The sequence below is a fragment of the Stegastes partitus genome, unplaced genomic scaffold, assembly GCF_000690725.1.
Source record: "Stegastes partitus isolate 25-593 unplaced genomic scaffold, Stegastes_partitus-1.0.2 Scaffold3634, whole genome shotgun sequence".
In the NCBI taxonomy this organism is placed as follows: Eukaryota; Metazoa; Chordata; class Actinopteri; family Pomacentridae; genus Stegastes; species Stegastes partitus.
In genome coordinates this window covers 166,780-180,769 of record NW_007581365.1, presented here as the reverse complement: position 1 = coordinate 180,769, position 13,990 = coordinate 166,780, and the positions used below count along the sequence as shown (strand labels likewise).

The window sequence follows — 13,990 nt, the reverse complement described above, 5'->3', positions numbered from 1 at the left end:
ATCTCTGTGAATCAAATAACATTAATGGTTGAAACAATCTTAGGCCACTCAACAGTTGATTTTGTAAGTATAAATCCATCAGAGGAGCAGCCAGAAGCTAAAACATCCTCAAGATTTGATATTTTCCATTTAAATGAGTTATGCTTCTGAAAAAAAAACAACTTTGTCATGCTATATGGGTTGCGTCATATGACCTGAAGTGACCTTGGGTTGCGTGCGTGAGTATTATGCTTACTTTTTGGGTTTATGATACATATCTCTGTTATTGCAGATGAAATAATCAAACACGGACTGCTGCACATCTATAATTTGAAAAATATCTGTGCAGAAATATATGGCAGGGGATTTACGAACAGAGAAAAAAAATACATGAGTTTGCAGGTAGCAATATCAGGACATATTCAGGACATTCCATTTATAATGCATTAAGCCACTAGTTGTGTATTTTTAGAGCACCCTATTTCTAGTTGGAGCTTATACATTATCTGCTATTGATACTGAGTAAACAAAAGCGGGGATCTGTGACTGTTTGTGTGCGATAGAGATAGAGAGAGTTGTGCAGTAACCAACCAACCAGCCACACAACATTTCTTTTGCATGGGTGAGAGTCACCATGTACGGGGATGATGGAATGGAAGGCATTTGGGAGATGAGTTGGGAGATAAGACACACTCACACACACAAAATTAATTTCACTTTGGCCGTCACACATCAAAACCCGATCCTGAACAAAACTTTCCACTCCCCTTCACTGTCATTCTCCACCTTTAACTCATTCTTTGTTTCTTTCTCCTACTTTCGCCCTTAATGGGATAATGTGCAACCTTTGACCCTGTCAGACTTTGAGAAGAAGAGAGAATAAGAAAAGGCAGACTGAGTGAAGCCGAGGAAAGGGAGAGAAGTAATAGGAAAGAAAGAGGAAAAAAACAAGGGTTTAGTTTAAAGAAGAGGACAATCAATGAGATAACCCTATAAAAGAATTTCCTTTTTGTGTTTGAGTGTTGATTTCCTGCTGTTTACATAATTATATTGTAGGAAAACGCCTTCCTTTTGGGCACAAAAAACAAGTTTGTATAACTTAATTCTGTAAATTGCAGATATGTGGAATTAGTTTAGGATTAGTGTGAGATATACAATTAGGCAAGTAGTAATTATCATTACAGTAAGTCTCTACGAAGGCAAATGTAGGTCAATGTAATGTCCTCTAAAGTAATGGAAACCCAACTGAGTCTGTGTGTATCAAATTAGGATCCATTTCTAGTCCTCTGACCAAATAAGGGGACCGTTTTTGATTAAACAGTGCAGACAAAGGAATGTTGTGTCTCTATACACAGGCACACACACATACACACCCAGCCTTATACAGTATATTAGTGCATCACAGTACATCAGATGATTCTGCCATAGGCTATGACAAACCCGAACAAAGAGGAGGAAGAGATGATCTCATAAAAATGACAATATACTTGAGTAAAGTGCTACTATTTTCTGTGCTAGTAATCCCAGCAACAATGCAATGTTCTAAACTGAGAAGAACATCAGCTATCAGTTAAAGAATGAGCATCCATTAAGTTTTCAGCTCGTCAGTGATATCACACAAGTTTACATACGTGGTAATCTCCACGATGAGGATTTCACTCCTGACATACTGCTGTTCAAAACTGTGTGTAGTAAATAAAATCTACTACCTTTACATCTGTAAAAATATTCATGCAAAGTGAGTTGCCACAGTAGTAATGGCACTTTAAAATAAAGGTATATATAACAACACACAGGGATGCTGAAGGTGCATAAAGTTGAACTCTTCAAATAGAGGAACCTAAAAGAAGTTCTTACACAAGCAACTGAAAGTGTCCACCAACATTCTGGTGTTTGTCAGCTGCTGTACATAAGGGTGACAAAATATAGGGGAGAAAAACGGTATAATATGTCTCAGTACAATGTTGAGCCCCCTCATACTACCAGAACAACTTCAAAGTACTTTGGCACTGATTCTCTAAGTCTCTGAAACTTTACAAGAGGGATAAAATATCACTCTTCCAAAAGATTATCCACAATTTGGTTTTTTGATAATGGAGGTGGACAGTGGCGTCTGACACAGTGGTCCAAAATTTTCCATAGATGTTTTTATTGGGTTGAGATCTGGTGACTGTGAAGGCAACAAGATATGATTGATATTATTTTTATACTCATCAATCCATTTAGTAACTCCTTGTTCCCGACGGATGGGGGGACTATCATCCTGCTCTATAACAATGGTTTACCTTTAGCAAGGCAATAACACGCAGTCAGCCAGTTTCAGGAGTCATCAATGAATCATTTAATATTCTCACAAAAGCTACTTTTTTCATATGCAAGGCCTTGACATCAGGTTGGAACTGAGAAAGAGCAGCATTTCTATTATTATTGCTTTTCGTCTCAAACTACTGTCAATAGCAAGAATACCTGAAATTACATTGTGAAAACCTGTTTGAGGAAGCCCAGGGGGCATAATATCGAGGGAGTGGTCTACACAGAATGCATGTGAAAGTCTCTAGTGAGAAAGAAAGAGTGTTTTGTTGCAATACACTATTAATATAAACACATTTTGTGCACAAAGTTAATGTAAGCAGACAAAACATATATCTTAAAAACCCTAAAATCAAAATTTCTCAGCAATAAAATGACAAGCACAGATTTCATGTCATTCTATGGAAGCATTTGTTCGGCTTATATCCTAATCTAAACATTTAGTGTGGTAGTCTGGCAACTTTCTATCGCAACATTTCTTGAAAAAACACAGCTAAGACAACTGACAAACATCTTTAAAGTAAGATAAAAAATAAAACTTAAATTTGTTGTGTCCCTCTGAAAGTAACAAGGTTTCACAGAGCCACAACCAGAAACTACAATTGATCCCTGCAGTTCAAACTAACAATCAAATTGTCCAAACATAAACAACTGGACAGCTGCAGAGTGGGCTTCACAGATGCAGCTGAAACGCTTTTTAGTTTTTTACAGACAAAAGAGGGACTGAGCAAGACTGTCACTACTGTCTGTCAGTCAAAAGAGGATATGAAACAGTGGAATGAAGATACAATGAGGAAGTGGAGTCACACATTCAGCACATGTCCTAAAACGTCCCACCCACGCTCACCTCTGATAAATCATGGGTCATGTTGTCATACAACACATGCCAAGCTGTCATTCCTGTGGTTTTCTCGAAAAAGTCCAAACTTCGCTGACAAACTGATACTGTAGTTTGTTTGGTTGTTTTTTGTGTGACTCAATAATTTTATGGGAAATCCAATAAACCACCAAGACAGTTTCTCACACGTCTTTTCCTGGTGTAGTCAAACAGCAGCAAAGCAACTGTCCAGGTCACGGGGAGAGATCTGTCCATATGGCAAATGGATGAAGCTGTGTTTACACACACCTGATGCTCTTTCACACTAGAGTACATCCATTGAGCCAAGCCCGTGTGCTTGCATGTCTTAGTGTGTGTGGATGTGTGTATGTGCCTGTGTGTGTACGACTGCCTGTCTCTGTGTACCTGAAGAAAATTAATCCCATCACCAACACTTTCAAGCAGACATGCGCCCAATGAGGCTGAAAATATGACTCACACACACACTTTTCCATACACAAAAGGAGGCAACGCTTGTGCTAATTTGTGCCATTTGGTGACAAAGTACTCAGGTTATGTGCCAGACCTTCAAATATAGACATACAAACACAAGGGAGGTAACAAAAGTGCCTGAATACAGGCAGTAGTTTGGTCATAAAGATCTTATTTAGAACAGTTACTGTCGTCACCTCTCCCGTGGCGGTTTCATGCTCAACTCAACTCATCTGCTGGCAAGTTGCGGCTGTGCAACTGAAGAGAGAGAGACACAGAGAGACAGAGAGAGAGAGAGAGAGAGAGAGAGAGAGGGTACAATCCGTCTATCAGGCATCACTGCTGCTCTACATACTAGCCAGTGACCTCTGACCTTGTTGACAGCAACCTCACAGCTCAGTGTGTTTACTGACCCCGGCCCCCTCATACTGTGTGCACTCCATAACCCCACTGGTTCCTCTATGTGCATCTGTCTCATTCTAAGCCAAACGTCTACAATGTGCAAATGCTTGTTTTGAGAGCAGAGCAGGTAAACGTCCAGTTAATCTTCACAAACACAGTGTAGTTGCATGTATTTCCTCTTGAACAACTGGTTATTACAACAAATTTAGTCTTATCATCAAAGATTACCATGACACCGTGTTATGTCAGGCTACAGATATTTTCCCACTAATCTTTTATGATCTCTATGACAGGGTTTTAGCTCGGTGGCATTCTTGTGAACATTATGTAAACATACCAAGAGATACATGATAAAATTACAGGACAATAATTCAATTAAACTGGTTTGTTGACACATGGTAGCCCTACATTAGGTACAGCTAAACTGTGCGTCAACGCTGTTGCGCAGCAAATCTATCTTTTTGATCTTGTTACATAACAGAAATGTTTTCATTCATGGATTCACAGTTAAGCGGGACAGACAGATGCAGGCAGTGAAACAGAGAGTCAGAAACAAACCAGAGATAGTGAGAGAGAAGTTTCAAATGACACTAATGCATCAGAATACACATTATTATTTTTATTTCCTCAGAGCGACAGCTGGCCCCGGTCCTATTCATGTGCATGGTCATCCGTGTATCTCGGTAACAGTATATAAACTGTCGATGGACGTTCTCTTTCTTCCAGTATCACGTTCTGGCTGCCTTTTATACTGAAACCAACAAAGATAAATTCATATGTCACCAAGAAATCCGAACTGCCAAGTGCAGTAAACTGACCTCAGTAATCCTGTGCAACTTCCTCGCAAAACTCATCTTACTGGAAGTGATTCAAGGCAAAGCACAAATAACAGGAATGCTTCATCTTCAGTCAAGACCATGGTCATTTAAAACTTTATTAACTGCTAATTGTACCTTTTGTCCATATATACGATATCTAGGTGCTCCATTCCTGTAGATTCCTGAAACCCACCCTACGCAATTTGTTATAAGTAATCATAGGCATAATATATGTTGTTTGTTTTTTTTTATATAGCTGGTCTCAAAATGTGTAAGTTCTGATAACTGACATTATAAACTGTTTTCATAGTGCTTCATAAAACAGCATGATTCAGTGCTAATGCTGATGTCTAAAAGGACATTTCCTTAAAATGCACTGTGAATGAAAGTAGACAAGAACATAAACAGAAAAGGGAACAGGGTCTAATGTAAAGCACTGCTGGAGTGATGTAAGGTGGCACACATACTCATAAGAAGACATGTAGGTCAGGCTTCCGGCTTCAGACGAACTATGACAATTAAGTTAGAACTTAGCTGAAATAGGGGTTAAGAAGACAGTCTCCTCTGTGCTGCTTTCTAAGGCTCGGAAATCTGAAAATCTGATGGCAACAGTGCACCTAAAACAATCACTTCTGGATGAATTACTATACTATTATAACACTTTTATACAACTTTCCATCTGACAGTTTGAGCTTACTCTACAGAAAGCCAAAATAGAAACCCATCTTTCATTGTAAAATGGCAGCTAAATATCAGGCATGGGTCTTGTGCCAAAACTGGACTCATATATATTTACATTGCATTACTAGACAGCAACAGGCATACAAATTGCACTTTCAACTCGCCATGCACACTCACACAAAGCCCACTGTGCAGAGAGTGGACAAAGGGGGCATAAATGGTTAGGGGTGCCTTCATTATTTTCGTGTTGGCACTATGCAGGACTTTCAAGCAAAGTACTTGAATAAGCAGCGGAGTATTACAGTCTGCACAGTTTACAGTCACAGCTTATACATAGCAGCATACCCCAGGGCTGAGGTGTTGTTACTGATACTGGCCTCGCTGCTGCTTATAAATGGCAAGGGGGCAGCTCTCAGCGGGCTGACAGTAAAAAGGGAAAAGTAGCGCATTAATAATCTCACCAGTGCTACCAAGGTCCTCATCAGAAAGCAAACAACAGAGCAGCTTAACTGTAAATTCATGCTATTGCGTTTCTCTACTTTTAAATGAGTCTTATTTTTTTTTTGGTAAAAATTCACGTTTTTCTGATTAAAAGATAAACTTGAAAGTGCATGTGGAAAAGATTGTCTTCAATTTGTGGTTATTACTATTCTTCTCAGATTCAAAACACAATCATGGACTACAATGTGAACAAATGTCCTCAACGGTGCTGAAAGATTTGTCATGCTTGCAGTTCTATGATGTGTTTCGGGATGAATGTGGCTGTACGCATGCACTGTGGCAAAGCAGAGGTATTTTAATTTGGCAGAAAACTTTGCAAAAAAAAAAAAAGTACAACACGAGATTGTGTCTTTCTCTTCCTAAGGACAAATAAGGAGTTACCTATTTTTAATGTGTCCATTTTTAAGCCAGTAAATCACAAAACTTTTCATGTAAAGCGACAACTACGCACTTACAATGTACAGTCGTGGGCTTTCCAGAGGCGGTGGTGTCTGAGCAGAGGCTAACTTTCAGTGCTGGAATATAACTTACCCGCTCTGAAGGTCAGACAGAACGAAGTAAAGAGGCAGGTTCAGGAAAAGTGTGGTGCCCGCTTTCTCTGTGCTCTGATACCAAACCAGCCGCGCACCACCAGGAGGGGGGGAAAAGTCGCGTTGAAATGGACGCAAAGCGTTAAAGAGTTTAAAGTTTCTCTGTATTTCCACACACTGACACGGCGAGCGCAACCGCCGCCACCTCGGTGGCTAATTTGTTTTCGTTTTGACGGTCGAGATGTTGTCACAACTCCGAGCGTCTGCGGTCACCTGTACCACCACCAATGACAGCACGCACGGGGGATTGTGGGAAATGTAGTTTTCTCGCGTCCTCGACAGACGGTGGTATTTTGAGGCGATGACGCGAGGTCCCTTGACTTCAAAGGGGGTTTTAGGAAGTCTTGTAACTTTAGAAGTCTAAAGTTACAAGACTTGAATACTTCCAGGACCTAAATGAAGATGTCGCTTTTATATTCGGTTTATTTTTAAAGTGTTTATGTTTACGTGTTTACCACCAGTTTGGTTTGGTCTCCAATTAGTTGCAGTCCAACTATAGAGAACACAATTATTTGATTCCTTCACTCTAAAGAGGTGGCCTAGTATTTCTGAGGTAATGTGATTTTATCCTTCACATATTTGAGTCAAAAGATCAACATACTTTAATTCCCAAATGCCTTTTTTTTTTTTTAAATATTCACATTGCATTGCAGACACAGCTGTGCATTTAAATAGCAGCAGAGGAGGCTGTATTTTCAGGAACACATTTCTAGGACCTTTGTTTTTTATTACTCCTATTTTTGGGACCAGATAATGTGACAGCTACTCGTGTTTTTCTCAGGCAAGCTAACCTTTCTAACCTACAGATACAGTTTTGGGTGGACAAACGTTTAAAGCCATAACTTGTTTATTAGAAAGTACTATTTGAGTGGAATAAACCTTTAGAAATATAAATACTTGGACATAAAGCAGTACTGTCCCCTGCCTTCGCCCTAAGTCGGCTGGGATAGGCTCCAGCCCCCCCCGCGACCCTAATGAGGATTAAGCGGTGTATAGAAAATGGATGGATGGATAAAGCAGTACTTTTGGATGGAAAACCTTTATACCTACAGTCATCCTCAAATTTATTCATACCCTCCCATTAAAGAAGGGGGGAAAAAAACAGCTGTCACTGAAACAAGTTGAAATTGACAAAGTAATAATAAATACAAATTTTATGAAAATGACATGACATTTATTTTGAATTGTGGTACAACAGAAATATTAAGAACACATTTTTTGTTGAACAACCCTTTGATCCAATCACTGCAATCAAGTGTTTTCTGTAACTCTCAATCAGACTTCTGCACCTGTTGACAGGTATTTTGATTTTGGCCCACTGCTCATCAGCAAAGTGCTCTAATTTGTCCAGGCCAGTTTTTTTTCTTTCTTTCTTTTATTATTATTATTATTCTTTTCAACCACAATTCCAAAACAATGTCTTTTTTCACTTAATTATAATTTAGCAATTTTTTTTTATTTATTATTACTTTATTCAGTTTCTGGTTATTTGAGTGACTGTTGTGAATTTTGCCTTTTTTTAATGGAAGGGTATCAATAAATATGAGGATAACTGTCTTACTAATTTATTAGAAAGTACAATTTGAGTGGATTAAACCTTTAAAACATCAAGTACTTGAACATACAGCAGCATTGTGGAAGGAATAAACCTTTAAAAAGAATTTTAAGTGGTATTTTGGGTTAGCATAAACCTTGAAATCTGTGAGTCGTGGACTTTAGCAGTCTGGTGCTGCTGTCCAAACAAACAAGTGTCCTAGAAGTGGAATCCTGCAGTCTTAAAATTGCTGCCTCCTGTGCTGCATACGCTTAGAATTGGTGCTTTTAAAGACCACCTAATATAGCTGATAATGTTATTGCTGTCTTTGCTAAAAACAAACTGTTTTTTGCTTCACTAGTCAGTTAAGTACAGAACATAGAGACTAGGATAAGCGTGTCAATGGTATGAAAATCATTCATGCATATATAAAATTGTGGGGGGCCATCCAGTGATCCTTGGAGTGCATAATTCCAGAAACCAACTGCTCCTATACAGGGTATTGATGAGTGGTGTGTTCCATACAGGTAATACCTAGTATGACCATAGGAGGGAGACAAACATGTAAATATATTGTCCACATCTTGTAAGTGCAGACTATGAATAACCATCAGCATCTCACAGACAAGAATGGAGAACTTTGAATGGGCAGTTTCAGTTTTTATTTCAGTATGGTAAGCTTATTTATCAATGGAACTCTCATTCGATAAAACTAGACCACTTCTAAAACAATCAGCTGTCCTTTGCTATGGCGTTCTGCCATCAAACTAGAATTTTTATTACTACAAGTGCATGTTGTTAATCTAGTGACTTTCTTTCACAGCATATGTGCATATCAGTCCAGGTTAAATGACTGTGACTATGTTGAAGAGATGAATAAATCAATGTCAACAGTAGCTTCATCATGTAGCATGTGACTGGTAAAATTCTACCCACACTGAACACACACACCAAGACGGACCACTTTAAACACTTTGACCCATTCCAAGTCGAGACTGGAAAGCCACAGGTGGCAGTAAAGGACAGAGCACACATAATCAGAAAAAAAGACAATCAGGATAGTTTTAGCCAAAAATCACAAAGAAACACTGCCTAGATCAGCAGATGGTGTCTGAGGTAAATCATCTCTTTGGATCATTCAGTGCAGAGCAGTCATTAATGTTTACATAATACTAAATGAATCTCCCTCAAATTAAACACAATAAAAATGTTTTTAAAACAATAATACATCCCTGCTGATGCAACATTGTCAAAATTTAAGCTAATGCAAAATCCTGGTATTACAGGGTAATGTTTCAAGTTAGCACAAAACAAATTACTATAGGGACAAACAAAATTGAAAACCTGGTAATCTGTCCCTCCATGGCCTTTAAGGACTCTTTTAGAAAACGTGTCATACATGCAACGATGTTGTCTGTGTAAAACACCGGGGGACTGCAGTGGGTCGCACAAAATGTTCCTCTCTGCCATGTGTGCATGGCTGGGCCTGAAAAGGGATGTGCCATGTTATGACCGTCACGATTGGCCTTTTGAAAATGACAATCAAAATGTGTATGTGCAAAAAATGTGTCACTCAACATGATCCAATATTATTTTTTGTTCGTTTTATGAATGATGAGTGATGAGATAATGGCAGGATTCCTGATGTGACAGTCTACTTTAGCAGGAACTGAGGTGTCAGGACTTTCATGTGTAGGGTAAGGAGGGATACTGTGGATGCCACCAGTCCATGAGCCTCACACTGTGTACGGGATCCAACACCACCTGGGTCCCACTTTGATCCCCTTTCTTCTTCCCCCGCTGCAGTGGCGAGTCCTGAAACACCAGACGAACGCGGTGGTGGCGCATGTCTGTGCTTACATTGATTGTGAACTGTGAAAAGCAGAAAGATGTGAACAGATTAGAAGAGGCATTAAGGAAGTAAGATCTGGTATGTAAACTAATTTTCTAATTAGTCTGTCAACAAAAAGGGTTATTTTAATCTTTGAAGCACAGCACAATCACGGCTCAGTCTGAATAACCACAAATACAATGATCAGAAAACCTGGAATAGGTCCCTCCATTCATAGCAATTTTATCAAAGCTTCCTGTCATTTCTGAAGTCATGGAGGAAGACATTTGTGAAAAACTAACAGATAAGAGCTCTTTGAAGTGGTCCAGTCTGGTGTTTGATCACAAGCTGCAGATGCAGTTTTACTCACATCTAAAAGTTTCGGTCTCTAAACCTTCTTACTGCCACTGACACTGGGCAAAGTTCCATCGCAGTCCATTTAACAACAGCCAAACACAAGGGATTTTGTGACAGAGTCACTGCTTTTACTGTTAGTAAATTGGACTTTTGTCTATCTATGTGGGGAGCTCTACCCGTTCTTCAGAATCATTCAGTTGACAGATAGGGCTGGGCCATATCATACTGTGCACGGTAATACCTGGTGTAATGCTAGGGGATGATATGAAATTGAAATATTGCGATAAAATGTGAGTGAAACGTGCATGCACAGTGGTTGTTTTCATCCGGTCTAACGCACATGGAGTGAGAAGCAAAGCATGGCAGCGACCAAGGAGGAGGGCGAATGCAGTGGATCGACCGACACAGTAGGGCTGGACCCGAATATCGGAATGTTCAGTCGTTGTGGTGGTGTCCCCATAGCAATTTTGAGATCAAAATATTTGCAAATTTTCTCGTTTATATCATGATAAATATTTTTGGCCATATCACCCTACCCTGCTGACAGAAGAGTTAGAGATTAGATGATTAAATGACACAACAAGAACCCACTGCATGGTTGTGTATGCCACTACACAGTTACTTTCACTCAGTAAAATTGCTTTAATTTTTAAAAACATTAACCCACATATATTAACTTTTAAATTCTCTATCAAAAAGCAAAAAACAAAAACAAAAAAATCTTATCACCTCCCACACAGCCTGCTGTTGTCATCAACGCCCTATCACACTTGAATTTGTTCTATTGCACTTATCTAGACTGTTTTCTCCTGAATAGATCCTTGCTTGTGTTGTATCTGCTCTCAGATGTACATTGCTTTGGATAAAAGCGTCTGCCAAATGAAATTGTAAAATCTATCATTTAAAAACACAGGTCAGCTTTAGGGTAATACATACAAAAAAATTAAAAAACAGCTTAGCTGCCAAAAACAGCTACTTGCCAGCGTCAGCGTCATGCCCATGACTACTGGAGTGAAGATGAAGTTCAGAGTGGTGACCTGAAGCACATAGCAGTCAGAGTCTGGATTCATGTGAACATCTTCATATTGTCGAGGCGTGCACAAGGACTTGGCACAACCATTCTTACTGTGTCCCTGCTGGGATGGAGATAAACAGACAATCAAAAATATAAATAGGAGCCAGAGCCACAAAAGGTTATGCACAACTCTTTGTTAAGCTAACATAATGACAAAGAAATGTAGGTAGCTTATTTTTATTTACAAGTCTGTTACCTGCTTTATAAATTTGAAGTTGAACTCCCACAATGTCTCTGGCCGAGTTCCTGACAGCTTTTTGACCCAGAAGAGTAAACACTAAAACAGGAAAAAAATAAGCGTAAAATGGGCGTTGTTGGGAGGCCTGCTGGAAGATCAGTTTTCATGCATACTAATGTTTCTAGCTGTTCTTCGTCTTGTTAGGAAAACTTAAAAAGCAAAGTGAGAAATGTGTTTTCTGTTTGACTTTCATGTGTCAAACCATGGGCGGTTGGTTGACGGTATAGTTCTCAGTACAACCAAACACTGCATGAAAGGTTCTTCCCATGAAAGCAGGTTCAACTTAGTGTGGCTCTCTCAGGGTTTACTCTGGTCTATAATTGCCATGGACAACTTGTATAAGGCTGGTTCTAAATAGGCTTAATTAATCCTGAGTTTTCCTATGCAGCCATAAAGGTTTGCATGACAGGTGGAGATTGCACACAAATGCCCGTCACATGCAAGCAGATCAGCTCTACATTGGCATCGTACCACACTGACTACAGAAATACGTGCTAATTTACCTTAGAGTTGATCAAGGTAGTTGGCGTGGATTCTGGCAGTGCAGGAATTTTTGACACACGCAAGCTGAACGGCTCATACAAATGGAAAAGGGAACGAATCACACAAGCCCGTAGGCAGAGCATCCTATCAATGGAGTCAGGCTGGAGACGAAACGGCAGATCAGTATCAATCTTGTAGTGTCTTTAATAAACAGAGACAGAGGGAAACGATAGAGGGAAAGAAAAGACATTAATTAGACAATATATTAGTTTCTTTACCTATTTTATATACTGGAGACATTCAAAACATCTTCTCCTGTCACAATGCTGATGATGGATATGGTCTTCATATTAACAAGAAATCATGAACGATGGTGGATGCTTTTGTACATTACAAGCCCTTTGTATTATTTATACAATGGTTAAAGAACTCAATAAAGTATAATCATTGGATGTGGCACAGACACAGTCAGAGAGTCTGGCTCCACCTTCATCACTTACACTACCACTGTCTCTTAATGCAGTCACTGAGTTATTCATATATTCCCACAAACCACAGTTGGTAAGAGTAGAACAACCAAACTCCAGCAAAAATGCACCACTATCATTTCCAGTAATTTGTTATTTCACATTGTGCTTCGCAGTATAGACACTCCCTTCAAGTACTTCTGTTAAACGTTGTGGTCATTTCAAAGTAGACCAAAAAAATAAAAGCATTTCTTTAAAACCAATACTTTCATCTATATTGCACACAAACAACAAACAAAACCCATCTCACCTTCTGTAGAGTCTGGTCCAAAAAGCTGCTGTGCAAGTGACTGTCCAGGCATTCCTACAGATGAGAGCGAATCTGCACACATCCTCAGGACGAATGTAAGAGGAAAGAACTAACCAAATGTCAACGGGATAATCCTCCCCGTCACTGCTCTCACTGCTCTCTGTAAAGAGCAATAGGCAAATATCACAATAAATACAAAGATTACCGGACCACAAAACGTTAAGTCCTCCTTGTTACACTGATATTTAAGAGAACACTTTAAAATAATACCCTTTCTCCTTTTGTTTTTCTTTTTACGGGCCACCTTAGGTTCATTTTCTCCTTCTTCCTCTGGGTCCAGCTCATCACTGCTGCCCAAAGCGTCTGCTTTGACACTCACTGCAGACGAGAGGACCTCTTCTACAGCACCCTGAGATGCTTCCAGGCCACAGAGTAATTTCACTGAAAATTTGATTTGGAATTTAAGCAACTGAAACTTGTTCATACAAAACATGAGAAGTCATTGAACCAAATTAGTTTGCATGCGGAAGTAACTATAGTATCACAGGTGTACCTTCTTTTTCAACTGCATTTACAACAGCCTTTTTCACCCTTCCCGATTTCACAACGGCTGGGTCGGCATCAGCATAATCAGCAACAGTGACTAGGAAAAAAAAAGACAGGTAGATTTCCTAGTAAATAGCTACGCTGATGTTTTGAGGAGTCAAACACTGAATTTTTCCTTTTCAGCGAACTCTCCTGGTCTGTCACGTGACTTCAAATATATTTATCATTTAACCCTTCCTAATCAGATTTATACATAGCCAGTGCAGAGAATTACATACTTGTAACATTACCTTGTACAAACAGAGTTGAATTTGAAGTGGTAAACTTGGGAAAAGACGATATTAACTTCAGTAGCCTGTGCAATGATACCAGTGGGCGGGCTAGCTTTCTGGCTAAACGTAGCCTACCTGATTCCGAACAAACGTCCCCGGCCTTAAATTTCAGCCGTTTTCGGTTCCCTTTCTTGGGCATGTCGACACCAATGATCTGTGGACGCTTAATGGGCCTGTGAGTCCTGCCATGTCGCTATGGCAAGCGGGGATAAAGAGAAAGAAAGAAA

The 13,990-nt window shown here is 39.5% G+C and overlaps 1 protein-coding gene across 2 annotated transcripts; it reads right to left on the bottom strand.

The window, feature by feature from the left end:
• Nucleotides 1-8,763: 8,763 nt before the first annotated feature.
• LOC103375929 (transmembrane protein 183A) lies at nt 8,764-13,990 on the bottom strand. Of its 2 annotated transcripts, none has more exons than XM_008306237.1 (8): nt 13,839-13,990; nt 13,439-13,528; nt 13,156-13,326; nt 12,886-13,045; nt 12,129-12,309; nt 11,584-11,664; nt 11,293-11,445; nt 8,764-9,996 (listed from the first exon to the last, which is right to left on the bottom strand). In XM_008306237.1, exons 1-8 carry the CDS (start codon nt 13,900-13,902, stop codon nt 9,811-9,813), a joined length of 1,086 nt encoding a protein of 361 aa, XP_008304459.1. In that variant the 5' UTR covers nt 13,903-13,990; the 3' UTR covers nt 8,764-9,810. The 2 variants fall into 2 exon arrangements, with proteins under 2 accessions (XP_008304459.1, XP_008304458.1); XM_008306236.1 differs by having other exon boundaries at nt 11,293-11,448; nt 13,839-13,989.

Excerpts from the sequence above, each read along its gene's own strand:
- LOC103375929 (XM_008306236.1), bottom strand. The coding sequence starts at position 13,902 with ATGCCCAAGAAAGGGAACCGAAAACGGCTGAAATTTAAGGCCGGGGAC. Across the intron at positions 11,665-12,128 it reads CTACCTTGATCAACTCTAAG|TGTTTACTCTTCTGGGTCAA; the intron begins GTAAATTAGCAC and ends TTCCTGTTTTAG. Across the intron at positions 11,449-11,583 it reads ACTTCAAATTTATAAAGCAG|CAGGGACACAGTAAGAATGG; the intron begins GTAACAGACTTG and ends TCTCCATCCCAG.